Source organism: Oryctolagus cuniculus, chromosome 10 (assembly GCF_964237555.1).
Source record: "Oryctolagus cuniculus chromosome 10, mOryCun1.1, whole genome shotgun sequence".
In the NCBI taxonomy this organism is placed as follows: domain Eukaryota; kingdom Metazoa; phylum Chordata; class Mammalia; order Lagomorpha; family Leporidae; genus Oryctolagus; species Oryctolagus cuniculus.
The window spans coordinates 83,135,872-83,163,770 of NC_091441.1; the positions used below are offsets into that span (position 1 = coordinate 83,135,872).

General features: G+C 53.0%; 1 protein-coding gene across 3 annotated transcripts in view; it reads left to right on the top strand.

Annotated features, from left to right (window-relative positions):
- The window catches only part of LRIG1 (leucine rich repeats and immunoglobulin like domains 1), a 119,561-nt gene that overhangs the window by 69,925 nt on the left and 21,737 nt on the right, over positions 1-27,899 (top strand). For all 3 annotated transcript variants that reach the window (XM_002713424.5, XM_070050621.1, XM_070050622.1), the window contains exons 4-9: positions 10,599-10,736; positions 12,738-12,881; positions 13,629-13,772; positions 17,100-17,243; positions 19,874-20,017; positions 22,115-22,195. In XM_002713424.5, the coding sequence (XP_002713470.1) occupies positions 10,599-10,736; positions 12,738-12,881; positions 13,629-13,772; positions 17,100-17,243; positions 19,874-20,017; positions 22,115-22,195 (795 nt within the window). The remainder of the gene's footprint in view (positions 1-10,598; positions 10,737-12,737; positions 12,882-13,628; positions 13,773-17,099; positions 17,244-19,873; positions 20,018-22,114; positions 22,196-27,899) is intronic.

The window sequence follows — 27,899 nt, forward strand, 5'->3', positions numbered from 1 at the left end:
ACCTGTGGGTAGTGGTGGGAACCTGGCGACATCACACAGTGCCATACGGAATAGCTTGACTGCCCTTCCTCTGCTTCATCCCGCCTCTTCCCCACCCCCTGATCTCTTCACCGTCTCCTTAGTTTGTCCTGGCTCAGAACATCACGTATTTGGAATCTGACAGTAAGTGTCTTAGCTATGGGCTTCTGTCACTTAAGAAGTTGCGTGTCATGCGTTTTCCTTAGAACATTTTATTGTTGTTGTTGTTACTGTTTTTCACTTGCGCATCTTAGAATGAAATGCAGTAATGTTCTGATCACATGGATTGGATCCTGATGAGCTGCTGTCATTCATGGGTTGGGTCACTGTAAATTTCCCAGGGATGGCGGGGACTGGCTCTGGAGAATCCTTTGATTTTTCCATTTCTGAGCTGGGGCTTCTGTCCCAGTCCAGAGAAGCTGATGGGTGGGAGAACCCAGTGGCGTCTGCTGCAGGAGGGTCTCTGCGGCCATGTGCTGTCATGGAGATGGAATGGCAACTCTACTTTGCAAAGAGTTAACGGAAACTGTTGAAGACCCCAAGGGGAGAGCGACCTTAACGGAAGTGCACTGGTTGGGAGGTTGGTTGACACAGCCCAGTCCTGCCTCCGGAGGGCTGACCCCGCCTAGTGGAGGCTGTTTATCCCGCCACTGGGCTGCTCTTGTTTTTTATCCAATCTCCACCTGAATAAACAGATCCGGAGCGTCATCTGCAGCCAGGCTGAGAATCTGCCAGAATTCCCCAGGGAACTGGTGATTCACCAGCAGCGGGGGAAAAAGAGAGGGAGTCAGCGAGAGAGAGGGAGAGACCTGCTTATTCTGATTCTCATTTCCTGTCCAGCAAATAACCCAGGCTGGGCCATTTCTTGAGAGACACTGGTTTCTTCGAGCAAGTTAACAATTTATGCAATAGAACAGATGGTTTTGATTTCCATTTTTAAGAAGATGGATGTATAGCAGGCTAATGAGAGCGCGATGCTTTCGACTGTCATTCTGAGAAGGGAAACTTCCTTAGGTTGGCGAAGGAACACTCTTCTGCACTCCTTTGTTCTTAAAAAAAAAAAATTGTCTTATCTTCCTCCATGTGGGCGTTGGACCTGGTATTGGTACATCTGCCTTCTGCTTTGCCAGTCTGGGACTAAGAATTACTCATCCTGCTTTTGCTGCTGTTGTTGTTTGGTGTCGTTAGGCCCTCACTTTTGGTTCAACTAATTCTGTTTGTCGCTTGGAGAAGTTTAGATTGGCTTGGCCATGTTCTTCGGCCCCAGGCTGTAATCCTATGCTGTTTAGGAGGAAATCTGCAGGAAAGGGGACCACTCAGGGCATCTGAGCACGTGGTGGAATGAAGCCGCATGCAACAGGGCACTTGGATCAAATGGTTTCTCACGTTCGTTTCCGTCCTGGAGATTCAGTTTAAAAGAAAAGTGATGGGCCTGCCTTGTGGCATACAAAGCCTCTGCCTGCAGCACCGGCACCCCATATGGGCGCCAGTTCTGTTCCTAGCTTCTCCTCTTCTGATCCAGTTCTCTGCTGTAGCCTGGGGAAGCAGTGGAAGATGCTCCAAGTGCTTGGGCCCCTGCACCCACGTGGGAGACCAGGAAGAGGCTCCTGGCTTCGGATTGGCCCAAGTCCGGTCGTTTTAGCCATTTAGGGAGTGAAGCAGCGGATGTAAGACCTTTCTCTCTGTTTCTCCCTCTGTCTATAACTCAAGTAAATAAATGAAATATTAAAAAAGAAAAGTGACAGTGTCTTCTCAGACCAAACATTGGCTCACACCCTGACCTGAGCAGCAGTACCATGTCTGCAGCTTGCACACCTGCCAGAGAAGCACGCAGCTAGTCACCAGAGGGCCCAGGTGGGAGACACCTGCATGTTCACAGTGGTGACTAACGCCGTAGCCTGAACGGCAAATAAGTCACTGTCCATTGACAGTGGGCTTCCAGAAAATTAACTGCTGTAATTCCTTCTTCAGTAGAAATATTGTGCAGTGGCAGAAAAGAGTGAATTGCTGTTAATGCAGCAGGCTTCACATGTCTCAGAAATGTAATGTTGAGGGAAAGTAGCGGGATAGAGGGGAGTACTCTGGTATACGGAGAAGCTTAGTATGAAGAGCACAGAAATGGGGGCTTTTAGTTGTGGGTGATGGAGGAGAGGAATAGTCAGGAACGCAACATGAGGGAGGCTTCTGGGGTGCTGTGGGTTCACAGGCACAGGCATCCTGTAAAATGCTTCGGGTCATATACTTCCCATGTATGCATTCACAAGCAATGCGGCTGTTGGAGCATGCCTATAGGGCTCATTGGGTGCTGTTACTTTTTTTTTTTTTTTTTTTTGAACAGAAGAGACATCACTATTTTGTGTGTTCTTGAAATGGTTAACATCTCAGATGTTTGCAGTAATGCAACACACCCTTCTGCTCTGTGGTGAGTTTGACATTGAGTAGTGTCAGGGTCTCATGTTTTGTCCCGTTGTATGACTGACGTGCAGAATGTGTTAAGCTGCACTGAGCACGCATGCAGGCCTTCAGCAGCAGCGATCAGGTCTTTGAGTGCTTGCCATGAGTGGGCAGTGTGTGGGCTGCTACTGTGTGGAGTCTTAGTGAGGCTGCAGACCATGATGGGCAAAGTGCTGTGGCTACTCTGAGGCAGTGGTATGTGGAGTTTGATTAACTATGTCTGCAGGATCACTGTGGGGAATTGGAGTATGGCTGGGACGTTACAGTGTTTTCCCCTCCAAGGCTAGATGGTATGAAGCTAGTTTTTAAACCAGAAGTTCAGGTGAGACAAAGAGCTATAATCTGGATTTTGCTGGTTTGTTAGGAAAGACATATCAAAAGTTAAATCTTGAAATAAAATTGTGGATAAGCAGTTGTTTGTGGTGAGAGGCACACTCAAGAACTTCAGCAGGGGCCAAGCTGAAGGATCTGTCTGGGTCAGTGTTAGGACTGGTGATTTGGACAGCTTCAGTGTATTTTGGACTGATAGGCAGAATCAAAAGGAGGAAGTCTTTGTGGTGTGGACCTCTGTTTTCTTTAAGGTAACGCCTTTCTCCCGTCTGTCTCTGCTGGCACTGCTAAGGAGCCTGGATCATCTTTTCAGGAACCTAATATTGGCGTAGCTTTATGTTCCATTCCACTTTCTGGAAAAAAAAAAAAAAAATGGAGAGACACTGGGCAGAAAAGGCTGTGATTGGTGATCTGATGTGGGCACCAGAGGGAAAATGGTGTAGCAGAAAGTGCTTCAAGCGGTTACACCAGATAGAGAAAGAGTTGATTTACACAGTTTCAGAATTGCGTTAGAGCTATAGTTAGTATCTGGTCCCTGCTGGAAGCCCAAACTGGTTGCCATGGTGTTGACCAGGTCAGCAAATTACAGCCAGTGGGCTAAAGGCTGGACCAGTACCTGTTTTTGTAAATAAAGTTTTATTGGAATACAGCCACTTTCATTGGTTTTCAGGGGTGGGGAATATCCAGCCCATGGTCCATATAAGGCCCATGAAACCATTTGGTCCAGCTCTACCAAGGCTACCACAGGCAGAACTCAAAATGCAGTAAATCTATAGCAGGCTATGTTTTAAGTTGATAATTTTGTATGGCCTTCGCATGGTGTTACAGATATCCACGTGGCCCTTGGCAGAAAAGAGGTTCCCTACCCCTGGTTTTGATAGTATCCGTGACCACTTCTATACCAAAACAGTGGAGTTGAGTAGTTGTGACAGAGACTGTAGGGCCCACAGAGTCTAAAGCAGTCACCATCTGGCCCATTATAAAATGTGTGTGCTGACTCCTGGTGTGCACAATAGGTACATAATTTCAGGAACCAGAAATTATGCACTTGACCCCCTCGGCCCTGCGGCCTTTGATGTGCTTACTCTTTCCTTCCTGGCTGTTATCTGTGACATGGGGTCTTTCCCACCACTAACGGGAATACCTTGTAAACCAGGCTTTTACAGAACCATGGTGGAACAATCACTTCTGATAAAAAGTTTTAAGTGTTGGTTTCAAATGCCTCCGTCTGTTTCACTAATTTAACATCAGCTCTGAAAGTGTAGCCAGGTGGAGAGAGCTTATCTTGCCCACTCTCTGCCTTTGAAGACTGATTTTATTTTTGAAGCCTTTAACAGGTGTGGTTTAATAGACTAAAGCTGTATTAAGTTCTTCTCACCCCAGAGGGCAGCCCGAGCGGTAAACTGACACTGGACAGAGGCGAATGCCATGTGACCAGGCAGGCACACACTTCCCCCTCTCCGGCCCCTGTACTGCGGAATCGCTCATTTTGTTGGAATGCACAGAGTGCCTGGAGCGCTCCTTTGGTGAGGCCAGTGAGGTTACCCCTGTCCCTTCACCTTGCACCATCCTCACCCTTTTTGTGTGTGTGTGTGTTAATTTCAGTGAATGCCTTTGTAGCACTCCCCTTGCTGTTGGTACATACACTTGTTCCTCCATCAGTGTAGGTCTGCAAAGACGCCATCTCCAGGGAGCAGTTATGTTCTCGGTGCCCAGAATTTCCAAAGTGGTTAGAGCCACGGTTGCGTCTGCCTTACTGGCCAAAATTTGGTTGCACAAAACCTCATGCGTGTTTGCTACTCCTGTAGGACCCCTTTCGGCTGGTATATAAGCCAGGCCACGTGGTTGATGAGTGTCCACATGGTCCAGTTTGAGCTAACCTGGGGATAGGCAGCTAACGTCCAGATGGAGCCAGGCCCGGCTGAGGGTTTATGGGTGATATCAGGGGTAGTACCCTTAAAATTCTGCTGGCAGTCTCTGGGGGATGGGAGCATGGAGTCCAGCTGCCCTGGGCTTGCCTCTGGCCTCCTCTTGCTTCCCACTTCTGTGACCCCCAGGCAAGTTGCTGGGCTTTGATGTCTCCATGAAGTTGAACTTAATCAATAGCTATCTCATTCGACTGATGTGTGATTTCAGTGATGGGTTACCCTGAGACTGCTTTGTGCTCCGTGGTGTTAGGTGATTGGTCAGCTCTTGTTAAAAAATACCTGGAGCAGGGCTGGCGCTGTGGCATAGTGGGTAAAGCTGCTGCCTGCAGTGCCAGCATCCCATATGGGCACTGGTTTGAGTCCCAGCTGCTCTGCTTCCAATCCAGCTCTATGCTGTGACCCGGAAAAGCAGCAGAGGATGACCCAAGTGCTTGGGCCCTTGCACCCTGGTGGGAAACCCGGAAGAAGCTCCTGGCTTCCGATAGGACCAGTTTCAGCCATTGTGGCCATCTAGGGAGTGAACCAGTAGATGGAAGACCTCTTTCTGTCTTGCTCTGCCTGTCTGTAACTCTGCCTTTCAAATAAATAATAAATCTTTGCAAAAAAAAAAAAAAAGTACTTGGAGCAGGATGCGGAGGTTATGAAAACTAGCATGGATCTTCTTGGGAACTGGCGGTTAGTTGCATTAAAGGAATGACGTGATGGACATGTGTACTTGTGGGTGGCGGAGTAGGGCGGAGCTAAGTGAGGTTCAAAGGCAGTTTTCACAGCCGTCACTCTCAGGTAGGAGGTGGGAGGGCTTCCCTGTGGGGATTCGAATATAAGGGGTTTCAGAAAGTTCAGGGAAAATGGAATAGAAGATCCTGTGATTTCTCCATGAACTGTGTGAAGCCCCTTTGTGCTGTTTGCTCTTCCCTTGATGCCTCGGGAGCCCCGTAGCAGATGTCTTAGCCGGCTGATGACCTCAGGGCTGGGGAGGTGGTGGGTGGGGGTGGAACTGAGTCCCTGTATCTGAGGAAGTGAGGAGGGGAAGTCAGCCCCCTGTCAAGGGATCCGTGGGATCTGCAGTCACCTTTTTTTTTGCGTCCTGAAGAAGGTGCAGTCTCAGATTTGCTTTCAGTGTGGCTTGCGGACACAGCCTGGTCTTGCCAGTGGCTAGATTTGCCCATCCCCAGCTGGCTGTCCCATGTGGGAAGCTAAGAGAGCTCTGAGTCGCCCTTTGTTCTGAAGAGGGGAGCCAGGCCTGTTTGTGTGCTGGCAGAGGTTTAGATGCGAACCAGTCGTTCCTTCGTTTTGTTCATTCGGTCTTTTCCCAGAGCATCTCTTATGTGACTGATGGAAACAAGAACTTGTTGTGTTAAGCAACTGCTACACGTCAGGTCCCATCAAGACCCTGAGGCACGGGAACCTCACCGCCAAGTTCACACTTGGGGCTCCTGCAGGATGGGCGCTTGCAAGAGCGGTAGCCGGGATTTGAATTCGGCCAGGCTGACGCGCACTGCACATTATCCCACAGTGCTATGCCGTTCTCCAGACCCGGGAGGGCACCCCGGCCTTGGTCGGGCTGCAAGGTTCTCAGGCCCCTGGATGGCAGTGTGGGTTTTGCTTGGGCGGGAAGGGAGGGGCAGGGTTCTGTGAAAGCACAGAGCTTTGAAGTCGACTTTCCTGAGCACTGGGGCTTCAGGGATGGTTTGCTTGGGGTCCTGGGCCACAGGCTAGAGCAGAGGTGGCGTGTGTGTCCCGCAGCTGGGGATGACAGTGTTGAAGTCTCTGGAGCCTCAGTGGTCTCTCAGGATACTTGGAAAACTTTGGTCCCATTGCTCTGGGTTCTTCCGGTTGAATGCATCTACTCCTGTGGTTTTCTGCTGCTTAAATTCTGAAGAGTCTCATGTCTGTTTCCAGCCTCAGCCTTCTTGCTTTGTCTGCGCTCACCCTTTGTAATGTATTTCTCAAGTATTTATTTGGCTCTTACTGTGTGCCTTACATTGTGCCCAGTGGCCAGCAACATGGTAGAGAATAAAGCAGAACAACATCTGTGTCTTTGTGGACCCACATCCCGGTGGGAGCAGTGTTAAACCAGAAACAAGCAAATACTGAGTTTATTAGGTGATAGGGCTGTTAAGGGAAATAAAGCAGGCAAGGAGGTGAAAGGGATGTGTGTGTGTGTGTGTGTGTGTGTGTATACATGTGCTTGTACATGAATGGGCGGTGGTTTCAGAAAGGGTGGCCAGGGAGGCCTAATTGAGGACACGAGACGAATGAATCCCTGGGGGGCCGGGGAGCATGCCTCCCAAGCACTGGGAACAGCAAGCACACAGGTGACCTTAAGTGCTGACGTGTCTGAGGGCCAGTGTGGGGCTGGGTGTCCAAGTGGAGAAGTGGGAAGTAGAGTGGGTATGTGCTAGATCCCCAGGGCCTTGGAGGACATGGGCAAGACTTCATATTTATTCATTTATTTGAAAGGCAGAGTTACACAGAGAAGGAGAGGCAGAGAGAGAGATAGGTCTTCTATTCGCTGGTTCACTCTCCAATTGTCCACAATGGGTCGGAGCTGCTCCGATCTGAGCCAGGAGCTTCTTGCAGGTCTCCCACGGGGGTGCAGGGGCCCAAGGACTTGGGCCATCCTCTGCTGCTTTCCCAGGCCATAGCAGAGAGCTGGATTGGAAGTAGAGCAGCCGGGACTCGAACCAGCGCCCATATGGGAAGCTGGCATGGCAGGTAGCAGTTTTGCCTGCTATGCCACAGCACTGTCCCCAGTGTGCCTGTGTTTTAACTGAGTTGTTTATTTTCTGTTGTTGAACTATAAGGGTTCTTTTTTTGTTCTCCAGATTTATTTTATTTATTTGAAAGGCAGAGTTAGAAAGTGAGAGAGATCTTCTGTCCACTTGTCCACTCCCTAAATGACTTTGGTGGCTGGCACTGGTCCAGACGGAAACCAGGATCCTGGAACTCTGTCCCAGTCTCCCAGGTGGATGGCAAGGGCCCAAGTGCTTGAACTGTCTTCCTCTGCTGTCCCAGGTGCACTGACAAGGAGCTGTCCTGGGAGTGGAGCATGCAGGACTCAAACCGTTGCTCATATGGGATACTGGCATTGCACACCGTCGTTTAATCTGCTTTGCCAAAATATCTACCCCGTGAGGGTTTTTTTTTTTTTTTTATAGTAGAAGCCTTCAAAAAGTGGATGAAAAGGGCATATTGTGAAAAATCTTTGCATAGGTTTCATTTTATTTTTTGCATCAAAACAGAGCTCTTTAATTGTTTTTTTTCCATGAGCTTTCTAAGGTCCCTTCATACACTCTTACACCTGTGGATGCTGAACTCTGCAGATGCTCCGTCCCTTACTTAAAACTTAAAATGGCAGAGTGTCTGCTTGGAACCTATCCATGTCCTCCGGTACACTGTGTATCATCTCTAGATCACTTAGAGTACCCGCTGTGTGAAGAGTTGTTACACTGTGTTGTTTAGGGAGAACTGACAAGAGAAAAACAGATGCAGCATTTCCCCAGATAGCTGTAGTTGGTCGGATCCGAAGCTTCCGGGGAGCCCATGGATTCAGAGGACTGCCCTTGTGCTAGATGTCAGTCCCTTGTCAGGGAGATGTTTTTACACATCTCTTAGACTCTGAGTGCCAGGCTGACTCATTGTTAACAGCGTCTCTCTGACTGCTGGGTCAGGGTTCGACTTCTAAGTGGCTAAGGACCAAAGTTGTAGCCAGTAGCCTAATAATCTAATTAGCTAATGACCTACTTAGCTTTTGTTTCTGAATCAGGGAATTTAGGGTCACTGTGTGATGGCCCCCAGGTGTGATGTCCACCTCCTGTGCCCACCCCTTCTCCTTATTCTCTTGTGCTTGTCTCTGTGTTGCTAGGACCTGTAACTTTGCCTGGTGAGCAGTTCCCAGTTGCTTAGCTTGCTCTGGGAAGCACCTGCTGGCCTGGCCCCAACTGCCCCACCAGCTCCCCCTGCCTCAGCGTCCTCCTTTAGACATGTGCCCCACTGTTAGCAGCAGCGCTGCACCCCCACCCCACCCCTGCTCCTTGACCTCCTGCCGCCCCTCTCCCATGCACCCGGGTTTCCCATCTCCATGGCGGCCTCCTGTGCTGAGCCAGGAACGTTTTCCAGTGTGTGAATGAGACTGGGCTTCCTCACGGGGCCCTTATCCAGACCTGGGGCCCAGAATGTGTTTGATCCCATGAATACATCCTCTGACAAGAAAGAAGGAAAAAAAAGTGCAAGACGAAAGATGGGAGCAGAGAGGCAGGGCTGAGGACGGTGTCGCAGGCTCGCAGCTGTCCGGAGGCCTCGCCTCTGCACAGCCCTCTTTGTGCAACTTGGGGCTGCGCCCCGCCCCCTCTGTTTGCAGAGGTCTCCCTCTTGTCCTGGCTCCCTGGTACTGTATTCAGAGTTCCCGGATAAGGCCCAGCTCTGTGGCCTTTATTTCTTTTTCCTTCCATGCTTTACATAATAAAGGGTCTCTTTTCTTTTCTGTCCCCTTTCTTCAGAAAACTGAAGGGACCATCTTTCTTAAATAACTTAATAAAGAGCTGGAGGGAAGTAGCTGGTTGGGGTGGGTGTGAAGGGAGAGTCCTTTGATTCCAAGAAGTTTCTCTGTGCTCAGAGCTGTGCCCTTGTAAATGGACTTCTGAGTTCAGGGCCTGGGAGACTTGTGTAAAACAACAAAGCGGTGGATGAGAAGTCCCAGAGCTTCTGGGAAAGAGGTGCTTGTCTCTGCCTCTTGGAACTGATTCGGTCAAGTGTTTGTTTAAAGGGGATGTCACTTGCTAAGCGACGCCTGGCTTGCTTGTGTTGTGTTCAGGAATGCTTTGATTGGCACGAGACCTAACCCTGTTTACTCAGAACTGGCCCCGAGGGAGTGCCTGGAACCTGGAGGCCCAGGGGTACCCCCCACCCCACCCCCAGCTTGGTCTTCATTGCCTGATACTGGAGTTAGGGCTGGGGAGCTGTGAATCTAGCAGGTGGAGCCTAACCCACGAGAGGGCATTTCCTCCCTGCTTTGATGAGCAGTTTTCCTTTTTCTCTTAGTTCATAACGGGCGAGTGGGTGGTCTGGTTGTGGGTTTTGACAGGGGATTGAAAGGGCAAACAAGACGTGGTGGAAAATGCCTTTCTTGGCAAGTGATCCGCACTGAACACCCACTGTAGTGTCTGCCAGTTGCTCCAGGTTGTGTGGGCCACCTGTCTGAAGCGAAGGGCTGTGGCCCCATTTCACAGATGAGAAAACCTAGGCAGAAAGCTGGGAAGGGTAGAGTCAGGAACAGATAGCTCTTTTTGTCCCCTTTGAGATTGTCGGGGTTTTGTCATTGTCATCTTTTTTTTTTTTCCTTTTAAATTCTGTGTGTCTATCTCTCTGCCTGGCATGTAGTAGGTGTTGGTAAAATGTGAGACATGTAATGAAGTGATAAGTTGTATTAAACTCAGCTCCGATGCCTTACAAGTTATGGGCTTGGACTGGGTTCTGAAGATTATACACAGAAGTTGGCCTGGAGCGGCTGGGTGGCACCAGGCACTTCTTGCTTGGTCAACGGATCGGTGGGTTCTGGTCGTGTTGTTCTGATCTGTGTGGTCTTCGATTTATCACTCAGTGTTCCTGCCCTTGGCGAGAGCAGCTCAGGCATAGAACCTTGACAGACAAACTTGGCCCCGACAGAAAGATCCAGTGTTCTGCCTAGTACCCAGCCAGGGGGATGAGAGGTGGGGAATCTTCGCTTTAAAAGAATGTCACTGCATTTCTAATTTTATGAAAGAGTAAAGCAGCTGGGGAAAAAGTGTGCAGAGGCAGCGGGATGGGACACATAACATTTACTTTGCAAAAAGAAATGCTGGAGTCATCCCCCTTTGTGTGTTCCAGGCAACACAACAGGATTCGCAACGTGGAGGGGAGTCAGCTGAAGGCATACCTTTCCTTGGAGCTGTTAGATCTGAGTTCCAACAACATCACAGAAGTCCGCAGCGCCTGCTTTCCGCCCGGCCTGCGCATCAAGGAGCTGTAAGTGCCTCTGGTTGCTGTCCACTCTGGCGCTCTGCTTCCATACTGGCTGTGGCTTCCCTGGGCAAGGGGTGGGTGTCTGTTCTCAGCCTTGGTTCGGCTGAGTTGGTGAGGATGGTGCGTGCTGCCTCTGTCTTTGCATGGCAGGGCAAACAGCAGGCACCCAGGTCTGTTGTCCTGTGCTGAACTCTTCAGAGAGTGTTTCCAAATCTGGTGGTGTTCTGATGTTTCCAGCTCTGAAGCTGAGGTTGGGAGAGGGGTATCCGCCTGTGCAGGGGGCTCACTGCTCAGAGAAGAGCTTGGAGAACTCAAATGCAGGCCTGTCTGGACCACGGGCCCTGTTCTCTGCCCTATTCCCAGGGTGGCCTCCCAGGAAAGCTTCAAAAGAAGGTTTTCTGGGGTGACAGGGGAGGGAGACCTAGGGCCCATCTTTCTGGTGGCATGCGCTTCAAAACAACTCGGTGGGCTTACTTGGAGAGGGCAGTTAGAATGTTCTGTGGGTTCTCGGGACCTCTGAGATTTCTCTGTTTGTCTTTGCCCCATCTGAACGCCTTGTCCCCCGTGGCACTGCAGATACACAGAAGGCAACAGCTAAAATCTATGCATTCTAGTACTTGTTGGTGGGAAAAGGTTGCTTTGGGGAAGAAACTGAAAACTCAGGCTGCAGAGGCGTTTCCCCGTCACACGAGCATCTGCGTGCCCGTGTTGTTCTTGCTCCTGAGGACGGAGTCAGTTGGGTTAGGGGTCACTGCAGCCCACCTTTGCAGGGGGGAGGAGGAGGAGGCTTCACACACGAGCTTCCCAAGTCTCTCCCCAGCGGAGGGAGAGGAGTGATGGCTTCCTCAGGCCGCATCAAGGCGCCAGGATGGGGAACAGGGGGCCTTGGCCTTTGTGGAACCCCAGTGGGGGCTTTCAGGAGGTGTGCAGCTGCAGCCTGACGCTCCCCTGCTCGGGACAAAGAAGCTGTCAGCTGCTGAACTGAACCGCAGTGACCTTTTCTCCCTGCACGAGAGCACGAGGGACTTTCTATTTTGGCAGCCGCTGGCCGGTGCGTCTCCATCACACAGGCTGTCCCTCGCTAATCTGGAGTGTGAAGAACAAACCGTGCAGCTCTGCGCGCGCCCTGTGCTGGGTGGCTGCTGTGAGACACGCAGAGGGGCCTTCTTCCCTTCCCCCTCTCTGCAAGAAAACTCCCTCTGCTCTTTGTCCCTTTCACTCGGTCCGAAAACCTCATCTGTCCGGGGAAGGCCGAAGGAGCGATGCTGGCGACGGCCGCTCCCGGGATGGCCGCTGTATTGTTTCTCCCCTTTCTGTCTCCTTGCTTGATGTAGTCTGCCTGCTTTGAGCTGCAGCGGCCTGAGCTGGAGGCTGGAGTGGGTCTTGAGAAGCAGGGTCTGCCTTGCCTGGCTCGTCAGAGGAGATGCCAGGGGCATGTGCCTGACTCAGGAGCGTTGCTGGCTTTCTGAGGGACTCTGCCCGGGTCCCTTTAACTAGGGTGTGTGTTTGAGGCACGTTAGGATTATTTGGATGAATTGGCTTAAACGTACCTCCTGTATACATCACACAAAGCAGACGCGCGGCAAGACTACATGCCGTTTGTCCAGATGCTTTAGTCGACTCTGTCCTTGCTTCTAGTGGCCTTTCTGCTTGCCCTGCCTTTTCCCATCAGCCTTGGGTGGTGGAAGGAACCCTGCAGATGGCTCCTGGGGCAGCCACCAGGCGGCAGGGCTGGCGTGTGAGGAGGTTGGAGGTGGACATCCTTGACTCTCCCATGCTCCTGGGCGAGCCACGAGGAGAGTACGGTCTGGTCTTAAAGGAGACTTGCTGTGAGGCCTGCATCGGACAGCTGAGACGCCTGCCTTTCTCTGGGTCCCCACCTGGAAGCCTCCCGAGGACAGAGGTGTCCGTGGGAACCTCTCCCTCCGGGCCAGGTCCGGGGGTCCAGTGGAATGAGGAAGGCCTCCTCCCAACCACTACATTTTCTCCTCTGAATCGTTCCAGCAACCTGGCGAGCAACCGCATTGGCACCCTGGAGTCAGGAGCATTTGATGGTCTGTCACGGTCACTGCTGACTCTTCGCCTGAGCAAAAACAGGATCACGCAGCTTCCTGTAAAAGCATTCAAGTTACCCAGGCTGACACAACTGTGAGTACAGAGACCTGCAGTTTAATTAAGGTTAGCTGAGCTTTATGGGGGCCGCTTTTCCCCAGAGGACCTCCTACTAAATGCGACCCCTTCCTCACTCTCCCTTGGTAAGGTTCTGCGTAAACTATCACTAATAGCCCTGTGGCAACACCTAATAAAAGCAAATTAGGAGCCGGGCCTGGTGCTGGAGGCCGCCTCGGATTGCCGAGACGGATCCGCCGAGTGTATGTGCGCTTGCTCTCCTGGCCACTTCCCAGCAAGTGTGCAGCGTGGACTCCAGCTATAAGATGCCGCCGCCTGTGTGCAGGCTTCCTTGGTTGACTTGTCATTTACCTTAGAGGTTTCCATGTGGTTACTAGTGGAAAATACTGTTGCTCTTTGGTACCCAGTGGTTGTGTATTTCCTGAGTCGAGGCATCTGCTGGGGTTTCTGTCACTAGGACGCCCACCTCCTGAGGCTCACCCACATGCTTGCTGCAGACCAAGCATGGAGGGGGAGATGGAGTACAAGTGCATGTACGTTGGCTGCTCCCGGAAATCCTCCTTCCTCAGTGGCGTTAGGTGGCAGCGTTGGTACCCGTGTAGTGGGCAGGGACCCACTGGACTCATGTGTGTCCTGGATTCCCAGGGACTCCTTCACTGAGATTCCTCTGCCAGCTCAGAAAGCCAGCAGGACCCACCTAGGAATGATGGCAGGAGGGGCGTATGCCTGTGGGATGCCATGACCTTGTTGGCTTTCTCTCTCTAGGGACCTCAATCGGAACCGGATTCGGCTAATCGAGGGCCTCACCTTCCAAGGGCTCGACAGCCTGGAGGTGCTGAAACTTCAGCGAAACAATATCAGCAAGCTGACCGATGGGGCGTTCTGGGGGCTGTCGAGGATGCACGTGCTGTAAGTGGGGGCTGGAGCTCTGGCCTGGCTGCGGAGCCGGGGGCACAGGCCTGCTGTGTGTATAGGAGTGTGCACACATGCTTGTAGGCCAGGCACAGGGCAGAGCACCAGACCGACTCTGCTGCCTTTGTGGATCCCTAGGGCTTCAGCTGGGCCCAGCCTCCTGCCTGCTGGGCCCTCGGCTGGTTCCAGCTCACGTCTTCTGGGACCAAGCCAAATCATCAGGGTTTTTTTTTTTTTTGGCTAGTAGATGAGGAAGATCTCTGGGAGTGAGTTCTAGTGGATTAGGTGGGGTCAGTTGGGAGAGATGGACGGGGGAGCTGGTTGTCTGAGCCCACCCTCTGCCCTCTCTCCCTTGGTGCACATGGAGCTGCAGAGTGGACTGTTGTGTCCACGCCTGCATCCACAGGAAAGGCCTTCTCTTGACATCTTGGGCTTCACATTCTCGATGTGCAGGTGGCCAGAAGTGCCATAGCTCGTCCTCGGAGATGGATTTCCATCTTGAGAGCTAGTCAGGTCACCCGGTGCAGATGTGCAGCTCGTGGCGGGGGAGCCTTCAGCAGCCAGATGTGTAGACAGTGGAATGGGCCTGCCTGCCTGCTGCCTGCATAATGGGAAACAATCACAGGCGAGATTACTGACCTTCTCTTTTAAAACCCTTAGGAGCTGCATACCCTCACAGTTAAACAAAATCAGATGGTGGTGGGAAGAGTGGTCGCTGCCCACCTCACCGCCTCTGCCCCCGAACCTCAGTGTTCCCAAGAAGCAGTCCGCCTCCTAAGGCTTTTCTTCCTGCTCTCTCTGTTTTCAGTGTTGCTGGTGGCCAGTTCTAAGTTAACGCACATGTCACTGTCTTTACTTGCCCTTCTGAGATTTTCTGCTTTAGGGTCAGTGGTTTAACTGGTTCATGCCAGCCCATACCTCCCTCAGTAGGACAGCTGTATCACGACTTTTACTTCCTTTATAGGTTGTCTTTGTAAATGAGATCAAAGCTAGAGGAGGCCTAGTCCTGGGCACCTCGCCGTTGTGTCTGTCCACCTGCCCCTCCCATACACACCATAGGGCGGGGACGTTTGCCCGCTGCTGGGCCTCACTCTCTTCCTGCTCCACCTTGAAGTGGCTAGACCTGTGCTTTCATGTATTCAAAATGCTTTTACTTGATGTCCCTAAAGCTGTCATTTTGCACTGTGAATCCAGGATAGGTGGGCTCAGATTTGAAAAGAATTCTCACAGGGCCAGTGTTGTGGCACAGTGGATAAAGCTGCTGTATGGCGATGCCAGCATCCCATGTGGATGCCAGTTCGAGTCCTAGCTGCTCCACTTCCAATCCAGCTTCCTGCTGATGACCTGAGCAAAGCAGATGAGGATGGTCCAAGTGCTTGAGCTCCGGCTACCCTCCTAGAAGACCAGGAGGAGGCTCCTGGCTCTTGGCTTTGGCCTGGCCTGTCACTGGCCATTGCGACCATCTGGGGACTGAACCTGTGGATGGAAGATCTCTTTCTCTCTGCCTTTCCTTTTCTCTCTCAAACTCTGACTTTCAAATAAATCCTTAAAAATTAAATTTAAATTAAAAATTAAAATTCTCAGAAGAAAGAGTTGGCACCGTGATTGAGGTTTTATGTTGAACAAATGCGTACAAATTAGGGGTGATGAGCTGCCTTAGAGGTCATTTTATAAATTAATACTGTCTTCCTAAGCAGTGGCAGAAAATGAGGTGGAAGAAAGCAAGATCTGAAAGCTGAGAATCCTTGTAATACCAAACACAGAGTGAAATATCAGTTAGTGCCTCTTTGGGGACAGAAATCTGCTTGACTAAGGTGTGCTGTGTCAGTGAGCAGGGTGACAGCACACAGATGCCCCTGGACTTACAATGGGGTTGTATTCTGACACACCCATCGGGAAGCTGAAAATCCTGTGAATCAGAAATGCATTCTGGGGTGTGCGTTTGGCTAAGCTGTTAGAAAGCTCCTTGAGATGCCCACACCATATATCTAAGTACCTGGGTTCCAGTCCTGGCTCTGCTTCTCATCCCAGCATTCCTGCTAATGTCTACCACGGGAGGCAGTAGGTAATGGCTCAGGTGATTGCGTCCCTGCCACTCACATGAGAGCCCCAGATGGAGTTCTACACTCTTGACTTGGACGTGGCCCAACTGTAGATGTTAGAAGTATTTAGGTAGTGAACTAGTGTTTGGGAGATCCCTCTTTGTTTCCTTTTCCCTTTGCCCTTCAAATAAATAAAATTTAAAAAAAAAAAAAAAACAAAAAAAAACAAACATGCATTCAGTCCGTGTCACCTGCTAGCTATTCCGGCTCAGCACGGGGTGGTGTGGAGCGTCATTTTCCCTTTATGGCCAGAGTCTGACTGGGAGTGTGTTCTCTCCTGCTGCCCAGCTCCAGGAGATACAGGATCTTACTGTATATTACGAGCCAGGTGAAAGCTCCAAGTTCAACATGAAGGTTACAGTTTCTGTTGAATATTTATCTCTTTTCCATCATCAAAAGGTTGAAATGGCGTCATTTAAGTCATCCTTAGTTGGAGACTGTTTTTACTGACGTAATAAACTTGAGAGCCAAGTCTTAGCACTATGCTAATATTCTCACGTGTGTCCTATGGTTTGTTCCCATAATGTACCTGTGAAGTCCATACTTGTGGATGTCACCAACTCACAGATATTCAGGTCCATTCAGCCATTAAAGTGGCCAAATTAATATTGAGACCCAGGTAGCTGGCCCCAGAGCTAGAGCCGGGTCTCCTGTCATAATAGGGCAGAGATCTGGCTCTGTCAGCCACACCTGGATCTCAGTCAGTTCTGGTCCCTCGTGACTTGCTGAGCTGTGGAGTCTGAGGCAAGCCCCCTAGCTTTTCCCAGCTGTGGTTTAGTCATCTGTAAGAACAGGATGGCATCGTGAGCTACCTCCTAGTCTACTCTTTTCTCCTCTTTTCGTGGGCTTTGCGCTTGTTTGAAACTCCTGTCTGGTTCACTGTTACAGATTAAAAAAAAAAAAGTCACTTCTAAGAAGCTTCCTCTTGCCTGCTGAACTGCGTTTGTCCTGGCGTTTGCCAGCATCTCTTTTGGTTTACCTGTCTTCTCGAAGCTCCTGTGCACGAACACAGACACACACACACACACACACACACACGCCCGTGCCCACGCACATGCACACACACAGTGGACTTTGCAATTTGCTCATGCATTGTTACACCAAATCGTCCAGTACAGAGTAGCTGCTCATTGGCCATCTGTGCAGTGAATGAGTGAATGAGTGAGTGAGTGAGTGAGCGAGCGCCCCTCTTCATCCTGTGTGTATGTGGCTGTCGTTGCAGGCACCTGGAGTACAACAGCCTGGTGGAGGTGAACAGCGGCTCGCTCTACGGCCTCACCGCCCTGCACCAGCTCCACCTCAGCAACAACTCCATCTCTCGGATTCACCGGGATGGCTGGAGCTTCTGCCAGAAGCTGCATGAGCTGTGAGTGTCTCCAGTCTCAGCCCGTGACAGTGACTAGAGACAGGGCCTGTAGGTGGATTCTGCAGAGCCCAGAACGCTCTAGAATGGCCCGTTCCACAGCACCGTGTCTCAGGAGGAGTTAGCACTCTGCCTCTGTCTGCCCTCAGCTGAGCAGAGGCTGCAGGGGTAGCTTTGTAGGGTTTCTAGAAAGTTCCTTGGGGAAGGCAAGGTGTTCTCAAGTGCGGGTGTTCTGAGTGTGACTGCACGTCCCTGGCAACACCAAGAAGCACGCACTTCAGTGGAAGGGGCTGTTTGGCCTTAAATACAGAAATCAGTGTCGAGTAGGACAGTGAAACCGAGTGATGGCGACACGGACTGTGGAACACTGTACATGCCCTTCCAATTTCCGCCTTTCTTCCCTTAGACCAGGTGCCAAGGCACTTGGCTCCTTCTCTTTCCCTGTGTTGCAGTCCAAGAACCTGGTCGCCAGCACTGTGTGCTTATATTTCACTCGGAGCTGAACAGTCCCTTCATTCCTTTTGGAGCTTCCCAGATGGGGCTCCCGGGTTGGGCTGGGGAACTGTTAAGCCCTGTGTCCTGAGATCAGTAGCGGAAAGCTGGGGTGAGGCTGTGGCCATCCCTTCATGCTGCAGTGTAGTTACTGACCATGAAAGCAGTAGTGTCAGGACTCGGTGAACATACAGATGTCCTCCGTTTCTATCCCTTGGCTAGAAGGTGGGGTTTTGGAGGAAAAAGGCAGGTCTACACTGGATGTAGTTCAATATATTGTAGTTTAACCCAGTCGTTTATTTTTCGGTATCATTGGGGTGGGGTTACTTCTCATTTTCCATCATTTTCTAGGCTTGGCTGTGGGGAAAGATCACACACTGCCGGGAACAACTGTGGAGTGCCAAGCCTCTGCCTTGTGTCTGTCTGTCTGTCTGTCTGTCTGTCTCTCTCTCTCGGCCTCAACGGGCACACGCAACTGGGTGTTTCAGCTTCATGCTGATTGTCGCAGCTGGTGTTGTTTTCTTCTTTACCCCCCTCCCCCTCCCCCTCCCCCTCCCCCTCCCCTCCCCCTCCCCCTCCCTCTCTCCTTCCCCCTCCCTCTCCCTGTCTCACACACACACACACAGAGTCTACACTGACTTGGAGTTTATACTTCATCTTTCAGTGAATCCATCATTATCTAATGCAAAAAGCAGGTGTCCTGCCCCTTTGCTTGTGTTCACTTTGCTTGGATGTGTGTGTGTGTGTGTATGTGTGTGCGCGCACATGCGTTCCTATGTGTTAACTTTGGATTTAGCTTCCTGACACTAGGCCTGAAGCCCTGCCCTGTGCATCTCATGTTACTGGATGGCTCCCGACAAGCTCTTTGCTCGGGCTGTGACCCCGCCAGGAACCTTTAGAGACTGCTGGTTTTCTGTTGGCTGGGGCGGAAAGGTGTGGGGAAGCGAGAGAGGCCTTTCAAGTGCCCCAAGCCTGAGCCAGGCTAACAGCTAGGGTGGGAGCGGTCCTGTGTGACACACCAGAGGGTGTGCGAGCCGTGGGGAGAGGCGTACTCCCTTTGGGGCGGGCCTTTGGGTTCCCTATTCCCCTCTGATCCCCTTTGGTGCCCTCTAGAAGGGGCAGGAAGTGTCATGGACGTGTGCCTTGGCCAGTGCTAGCATCTTGTCCCATATCCATGTAACCTCAGAGGCAGATTTGGGATTTGCTTTTTAGTGTGTGTTTCCTGCCATCCTTTTAAGCTTAATTCTTTAATTGCAGGTGGGGATATGATTTTGGTTTCCTGCCAGGTCTTTGTGATTGACAGACACCATGACTTATTTCTCCAGGAGGCAAAGAATGTTGCTTCCTGCCACCTTTAAAAACTCATTAATCTTCTCTGAATTCACTTTCCTTCTTCCTGTCCCAGTCTAGATTTCCCGTATTTCACCAGTACGAGCAACCACTCAGGGCTGTGTCAGAGGTGCAGGAGCACTGGGAGGAGGGCTTGATGCTGACATGCGTCAAGTGTAAGATTATAGGGCGTGTTTCCTGTGTGCTTACAGAGACCCAGGGGGTGAAGGCAAGCAGGGCTGGCCGTGAGCCCCCAGTGCTGCTCCTGTGACCTAGCTAAGCTGAGGCTCTCTTAGGGCTGTCCAAAGGCAGGGGTTAGCTAGTGGTGCCCTCTGCTGGCCGACAGAGGGAGTCTGTCGGGGGCTCCCTTGCTTACCTTCAGAACCTGAGGGGGTCCTGCCTAGAGTCATTGGCCTCTGCCTGGAGAGGTGTTTCTTCCATGATTCGAATCAAGAGCAGCGTGGACACCAGCGTGAAGGGGTTGGAGCGTTGAGTGTTCTCGTGCTGTATGGTCTTGTGTGGTCCTCACAGCTCAAGGTATACCCAGGTCTGTGTGACTACTCCAGGAGTCAGGCTCAGTGGACGTTGGGTTCTGGTGGGGGTCTGGCTGCATGGCCACTAGAACTCTCTGGATCCCTCTGTGTGTGTGTGTGTGTGCGCACGTGCGTGCACGCGCGTGTGCACATGAGTGCCTCTGTATGTCCTTCTCTCTGAGACCCGGCCAGGTGTTATATATTCAGGAGAGGGGAGGGCAGGGGTAGGCAGCCCTGTGTGACCTCACGGTGACCCCGCTCCGCCCTCCCGTTGCTCAGGATTCTGTCCTTCAACAACCTCACGCGGCTGGACGAGGAGAGCCTGGCCGAGCTGAGCAGCCTGAGCGTCCTGCGCCTCAGCCACAATGCCATCAGCCACATCGCCGAGGGCGCCTTCAAGGGACTCAAGAACCTGCGCGTCTTGTACGTCTCTCGCTCTGGGGTTGACGGAACGGAGGGGCCCCCGAGTGAGAGAGCACAGCAGAGCAGAGCCCATCGTCACTGCCTTCAAGTCAGGGTTGAATCCGTTGCTGGCTGGTTCCACGTGCCAAGCCGCACACTCTGATAGAATCCCCTGAGAAGGAACGGGTCGAGCCGCAGACCCTCCCTCCATCCCTGGGGTGGGGCTCACAGAGGCTGACAACTGCCAACCGTTGCGGTTGCGAGCCGTCATCCCCGCGTGGTGCAGGCAGGCTGCTGGCACTCTGGTTTTCGGGAAGAGCTTCCCACGGTGAGCTCCTGCGGCCACCTCCAACACAGCAGCCATGGGGCTCGAGCCTTCCAGTTGGGACTTCCATTGTTAAGTTTGGAATTTTTTTTCTAAGCCAAGGGAATGCTGGGGGTCATTTTTGATCCCAGCGTTAGGATTTGTCCAGCACCCCCTGCACCCAGGAGGTCTCAGGGAATCCCATGTCTTTGCTTGCACGTCACTAGGGGATGGGTTCCCACAGAGGAAGCGACAGTGCCATTTCCCTCTGTGTTCTCAGTGGGATAGCTAGAAGTTGCTGTGGAAGGCTTTTCTGAGACTTTCCTAAGACTTTCTAGTTGCTGGTTTCACAGAAGTCCCGAGTAAGTCTGCGCATAAAGCCCCCTCAAAGGGGGCCATGTGGTTTTCAGCATTCAGTGGTCGTGGCTTCGGGGGCCTCCCTCCCGGACACCCTCCGCTGCAGAGATGGGCCTGCCCCAGTGTGAGGAGGAGGAAGGCCTTTGCACCTGCACCTGGCAGAGCCAGCTTTCATGTCGAGCCATTGCTGGGGAGTGTGAAAGAGCCGGGAAGCCAAGCTATTGACGCCGAGGTCAGCCTGTGAGGCCTGAATAACAAGGCCGGGAACATTCAGACTGAGCTGGCCAGAAAGAGAAAAACCTTGGCAGCCGGGGCTAGCAGCAGAGACAGGGACACAAAGCCCCAGCCCCAGGTTCCTTGTTTTTTTTTTTTTTTCCCCCCAGCATGAAGATAATAGGGAGGAACCCATTGAAAGAAGTCCCTTCCAGCAGCCAACACTCAGTGCTTTGAGCTTCCTGCTGTAAAATAAAGGTCACAAGCAAGCATTTCACTGAGCAGCGCTCCCTCCCTGCTGGCAGCGTTGACTCCTGAAGGGGCTCTCTGCAGCCAAGAGCAGCATCCCTTCCTGCTCCCGGCCTGGGCCTGCAAGGGCTCGGGAGAGGAGAGTTGAGGAAGCAAGGGCCCTGTGGAAAGTTGGGGAGGGCGGACCGTGCGCAGGAGGGAGGCCTGCTCGCCAGGTGCGATGTGTCTCGCCTGGGCGCTGTGACCTGCCCTTGGAGGCTGGGGGAGGAGGCTGACTCATCGGCCTCGGGATTTGCACTGCCGAAGGAGCCTGGGCCGAGGAGTTGGCCTCATCTCTCCGATCCTGGCGAGTGGGTCACAAGTCTGACTCAGCACCCAGATGTCCTCCCTGGCTCGGAGTCAGTGCTGTGTGGGCCTCGTGAGTTGGGCCCCAGGCTCCAGACCTGCTGGCCAGCACAGGAGGGGCCTGAGTGGGGGCCCGGGCGGGGTCCCGGGGCCTCTTCATGGTCCCTTTCCTTCGTGAGCCTTCCACAGTTTGTTGGTGAAGTCCAGAAAACTGGGGTTCTAGTTGATGTGTGAGCAGAGGGAACCTTAAGGAACCTCTTGGGCTGGTTGTCTGTGCCAGGGCCCAGCTGTCCACTCCAGGGGCGGAACACACATGGGCTTTTCCATGGGCCGCCTGCTCTGCTCCCCTTCCCGGGAGCCGGACCTCGCCAGCTGGGAAGCCATAGGCAAGGCAGGGCTGGGCTGGGCAGGCTTTGTGTTTGAGGCGTGGGCTGCCTTGGCTGGGAGGCTGTGAAGCCAGGCTGCGCCGTGAGGGGTGCAGAGCCGGGCTGCCTTGTCAGGGCCGCGTTCCTCCAACCCAAGCCTGGCGCCAGAGCCTCAGGGTGCACACGGCTGCATTTAGCTTCCTAGGGGCAGCACGTGTGTAAGCCACCCCTTACCTGGGGCACTCGGCCGCCTGGTCTGAAAAACCTTCATTGTCTTCTCTCCAGGGATCTGGACCACAATGAGATTGCGGGCACGATCGAGGACACCAGCGGCGCCTTCATGGGGCTGGACCACCTCAGCAAGCTGTGAGTATGGCAAGGGTGCCTGTGTGTGAGGCTGGTGCACGCACCCACGTACATCCTTACACACGCAGTCACGCACAGGCCTATGGGACGGCGCCTCAGGGATGCCCCATGCACTTCGGGTGTAGGGTGGGCCGAGTTTGGGGGAAGTTGGAGGCGCCTGCAGAGTTGCTTGGCTGCCTTGCTACCCTGGAGCTGAGGTCTTGGCCACGTGGTGGCTTGTCAGATTTTCTGGGGTTTGGTTCTGAACTGAAGTGAAGACAGCTCAAGTTTTCGTTGTCCTTTGCACAAAAGAGCCTCAGCCTCTCAGTTTCTAGAACTGTATCACCTGGTGACTTTTGATGCTCCTAGCAATAGTTTTTGTAGTCAGTTGCAATCTCAAATGGAGCATGCATTTCCTAGTGTAACAGTAAGACTGTTTAGGAATTCTCGGGGCTGACTCTTTTTTGGTCCCACCGGTAGAAGCCAGCCATTCTGCTGTGAGGCCCTGTGCAGCGTGTGGGGGTGTCTGAGGGGCTCCCCAGGGCAGGCTCTGTGGGAAGAAGGGCAGAGATCCTGAGACGGCACGGTTGGTAGGTGGCAGAGTCGGGAGTTGCCTGTCCGGCTGCATGGGCCCCCATGCTTTCTCCCTCGGCCCACCCTGTTTCTCCCTGCATCTCAGCAGCACTTGCCGCGAGTTGCCTCCCAAAGGGCCTACAGGAGTAGGTTTGGGGTGACTTCTGCTGTTTACTGGCAACAGGCGGCATGGAGGCCCCGAGAGACGAGACCTCACCACTCACCTCGCAGCTCTTGTGCAGTGACAGGGAGCTGAGCCGAGTAAATATTTTGAGAGCCCTGGTGAAGCTGGAGGCCTTAGGGAAGGCTCTGGTGGGGGAGTGTCTTTCTGTGTGTAGGTGCCGTTGATGGGTTTGGAAACGTGTGCCTTCTCACACCTCTCCTGCCCAGAGGGTAGTGATGCGTGGTCAGCTCGCTTGGCTCTCCGAAAATCCTGCTGCCTCTCCAGCTTCCTGTGCTGATGGCTTGTCAGAAGTACAAACCAGTTTGTCATCTCTCACTCCTAAAGCAGTGCTGTCTTCCCCCAGCCTCCTGGTTCCTTGTACCCAGGCACAGCGAGTTTGGGAAGAGCTAGAAGCAGGGGCTGGCACTGTGGTGTAGTAAGGCTGCCGCCTGCAGTGCCAGCATCCCATGTGGGAGCCGGTTTGAGTCCCAGCTGCTCCACCTCCTATCCAGCTCTCTGCTGTGTCTTGGAAAAATAGTAGAAGGTACCCCAAGTGCTTGGGTCCCTGCACCTGTGTGGGAGACCTGGGGGAAGCTCCTAGCTTTGGATTGACCCAGCTCCAGCCATTGTGGCTATAAGAGGAGTGAGCCAGCAGATGGAAGCCCCCCCACCCCCACCTCTGTGTAACTCTGCATTTCAAATAAATAAATAAATCTTAAAAAAAAGTTAGAAGCAGCCAGGTGGAGTGGGTACATACCTGCTGCTAACAAGCGAAGCCCACAGGCTGCACATGTGATCTCCAGGCTAAAAGCACCTGACGAGCTATTCCACTGCTTTGTGGGGTCTGTACCCTAGTAGGCCCTCAAGCTACTACCTGAGTGCTGCGGCCTTCAGGAGGCTCTTGCTTGCCACAAGAGGAAAGCTTGCAGACTGCGGGGCCCTGGGACTGCTGTCAGGCTGGCTCCTACTCAAGTCTTTGTTCCCTGGTGCTCCTGTTTCTGTTACCTAGACAAGGTCCGGCGGCTGTGTGTGAGCCCCAGCGAGTCAGCCCAGCCCCAGTTCTCCTCTCCCATGCTGTGCTGTTTGATGTGGGCTTCACCCAAGCCATGGGCCCCACACTGACCTCTTCCAGGGTCCCACACCTCCCCACACAGCCCCTCGGATCACCGTCTTGCTGCTACAGGCTCTGTACACTCTTCTAAATAGAGATGAATCCCCTGGGGGAAACGGGGGCGCTAGCAGAAGTTCTTTACTATGATTATGTATGTGAAGTTATTGATAACACCATGCTTATGCTGCAAAATTTTTAAAAAAGAACCCTTTTCTTCTTAGATAAGAAAAAGAAAACGATGCAATGCCCATGGTTTGACCCCAAATCATCCAGCTGGGTTGGGGAATGGGCTGTAGGGAGAGGTAGCTGGATCTGCCTGCTGGCTGCAGTAGTTGAAGACCTCTGTGCTTGGCATATTGTAGGTCCTGAGCAAACACTCGTGGGAGGAGAAAGAGGGGGAAGGAGGAGGCGGGTCATGGCTCTGATCCCTTCCCCCTGCAGTCTCCTCACCACGTTGCCAGGAAAGCTCTATTTGTGCCCGTGGCCGGGACAAGCAGCTGCCTCACTGCGTTGCCTCGTGTGGCCCGGGTCAAGTCTGCTGAGATCCATTTGGTGTGGGCGATGAATAAATTAATTTTTAAATCCAGATTCTTCTGCAGAGAGAAATGCTAAGCAGAAGCTGGTATCATGAACAAAAAGGAATAGAGTTTATTTGGCAATGAGGGAATAAACGTGCCCCACGCTGAGAGGCACACAACGGGAGTGGGCCCAAGAATTTCCCGTCAACTAGAGAAAAGAAAAAGACAAACCAGAAAGAATACCAGCAACTGGGAAATCTCCCTGAGCTCCACGGTGCAAGAGTGCACACCAAAGCGATGTGTCCGGGAGTGTTCCATGGTGGAGAGTGAGAATTCAGGAGTGGTGGTACTTAGGTCAATGGCGGGAAGAGCAAAAACAGGAGTGGGACTTCTCAGCGGGTTCCATGCAGAACGGGGGCTCTCTCCCTATTCCACCTGCTCTTATGAGGGGTGGTACCCCAGTTGTATATACAAATGGGGTGGGGTCTTCACATGTCCCCTGGTCCTGGGTGATACAGGGACATCCTGGGAGGGTGGGCAATCAAGTTGATAGTTAAAAGATAGCATCATTTTGCATGCAAACCACAGTTCCAGGTCGCCTGAGCTTTACCTAGTTAGCCCGTGTCGCTCTGAGCCGCACAGGGTGTTCCCACAGTGAAGGGCTGTTCTCCGCTTGCCACGTCATATGGAATGACCCATCCTGATTGTGGAGACCACAGCCCCGTGCTTTGAGTCCCCTTGGTCCAGCAAGAGCTACAGGCTTGATCATCAGGAATCTGCCTTCCAAAAGGAGAGGTGAAGCTCAAGCCTTCACCGAGTTATTCCAGGACCGGGGGTCCCTTCTCCATGCAAGAGGCCAGATGGAACTGTTGTCCTGGAGAGGACAAAGCGAGCACCAGGGCCGCACAACCTGGCGTGGGCGTTGTCCAGACACCGCCATTGCGGGTAGTCCTTCCACCGGGAGCCTCCTGGCAGGGCGAGAATGTTCCAGGACTGAAGTGTGCTCTCTTCTTACTCGTTTGCCTGGGATTGTTAGGTTCACACAGGGGCACACAGGCAGCATGTGAGGAGAGAAGGGGGGTTTCTGGGTCTCACACTGGGGGCAGAGAGGACAGGTAACAGGTGCCTGGCACGTGGCAGGGCTGCCCTGCTGTGGCGTTGCTGAGGAGGGTAGGGGTGGAGTTAGCTCAGGACCTTTGAGGAGTGCCTGGGGCAGGATGCAGACTGGGAAAAGGAGGCCAGGTCTCATTTCTTGCCTGACCAGGTGCTGTGCCCAGTGGTGAGCAGGTGAGGGCTGGGGGCAGGTGTATGTGTCTTGGCCACTCCCGAGAACATGAGCACAGGAACCACTCTGCCCTCCTGTGCCTGCCACAGCTGCTTTGGCAGATACTGAACTCCCTCTTTGGGAGGCCAGGCTGGCCAGGAGATGCATGAGAGGAAAGTTTGAGCAGTGACTTCCTCAGGTCCAAGTCAGCGCTGGGGAGGTCAGGCCCCTGGCCCTTCCCCAAGAGCCCTGGCTGTGGGACGGAAGAGCATCTTCCTGGCCCAGCGTCACAGCCCGGCTTCCCCCACACAGCAGCCTGCTCTAAGACCTGTCGCAGCTAGCTGGAGCTCCAGCCCCCGGCCCCCAGCTCTCTACTGGGAGCAGGCCTGGGCTGTGGTAATCCGCCCCCCACCCCGCCCCACCCCGGGATGATTAGCCTCTGCATAATTGAGAGTTTGAGAATGTGTTTTATTGCGATTGTCACCATTAGAAATAACAGCTTGCCCTCACTGTAAAAGAGGTCATCGTGACTAATACTTAATGGATGAAATAAAGCACAGCTTTTTCCTGGATCTGGTTTACGGGACATTTCACTGAACAGCTCGGTGCGTTTTTACGGGGACCTGGAGCGCACAGTGGCCAGCCCGCGGGGATGTGAGTAAGTGTGGAAGTTGGCAGGGCTCGCAGAAGCGCCTGGGGTTCCGTGCCCCACGAGCTGGTGCTCGCCGGCCAGTCCTGTGCTGCAGGAGCCGGAGGAAGCACGGTCCCCGGGCTTTCCCGTGTCTGGTTGGGCTGTTAGACAGTCGAAGGTTCGGGTTGAGCGAGGTTCAAGAGCGTCTTTCAGGATTAGATGGTTTTCACATCCAGGGAGACAGTCGGAGAGAAGGCAAAGGCCGAGGAGTCTTTGACCTGTTTGCCTTTCACCCCACGGAGGCAGGAAACAGTGCCGCTTTGTCTGAAGGCTGAATGACAGTGGCTGCTGGGGGTTACTTCTATGGAGGCCCCTGGGCAAGGAATGTGCTTCTAATGGAGGAGGCCCAGGGAGCCTCCAGGGGTGTGGGTGCCCCGGAGGTTGGCCTGCAGGCGAGGGGTGCCCTTGGGAGCAGGTGAAGCAGGCCTTCCCGTGTGCTGTGTTTGCTCCCCCCGGGGGCTGTGCTGGCCTGAGCCAGCCTCCTGCAGGCAGCCTCCTGTGCAGACCTGGCCAGCACCCTGCCCGCCCCCTGCCCTCCGGAGCCCCTGGGCTGAGCCATGCGAGGCCAACCTGTGTTCTTTGGTTTTCTCTGGGGCTTGTTTCCTTTGCTTTCCTCCCCTCCGTTTAGAGAGGGGCTGGTGTTGGTCCGCACCTGTGGGTCTCAGCCTTGGTGCAGGCCGAAGGCAGAGCTGGGCTCCAGTTCAGAGCCTCCCCCTGATCCCCGGGCTCTTGGATGAGGAATCTGCCCAGCCGGTGAGGGTCTAAACCCTCGCTTGCTCTGGAGGTTCTCCGTCACGTCACAGTTCCCAGTCTCAGCAGGCCCCACGGTCACTCGGTCACTCCCGGGGATGTTAAAGAAGCGCCCACGTGGCTGGTGGTCACTTGGGTTGTCTGTGGTGGTTGGCTGCACCACAGGGAGGAGGGAGCGTCTCCGTAGGTTCTCTCCAGAGCCTGACAGCGGGGAGGGGAGTTGGATTCTTTGCTTTGCCAGGACCCATCACAGTCTAGGAGCTCCCCCACCTAGCGAAGGCTTCGCTGTGCAGTAGGCAGCCTCACAGAAGAAGGACGCATTTGGTCCTAATGAAATGCGGGGAGCACATGCAGGCTGCCGGGCAACATTTTTTTTTTATAAAAAGGCATCATGTTTCACATATACAGGTTTTTTTTGTTTTTGTTTTTGTTTTTTTTTTAAGATTTATTTATTTGAAAGGCAAAGTTACAGAGAGGCAGAGATAGGAGAGAGAGGGAGGGAGGGAGGGGTCTTCCATCTGTTGGTTCACTCCCCAGATGGCTGCAACAGCTGGAGCTGTGCCAATCCAGAGCCAGGAGCTTCTTCCAGGTCTCCCACATGGGTGCAGGGGCTCAAGGACTTGAGCCATCTTCTACTGCTTTCCTAGGCCATAGC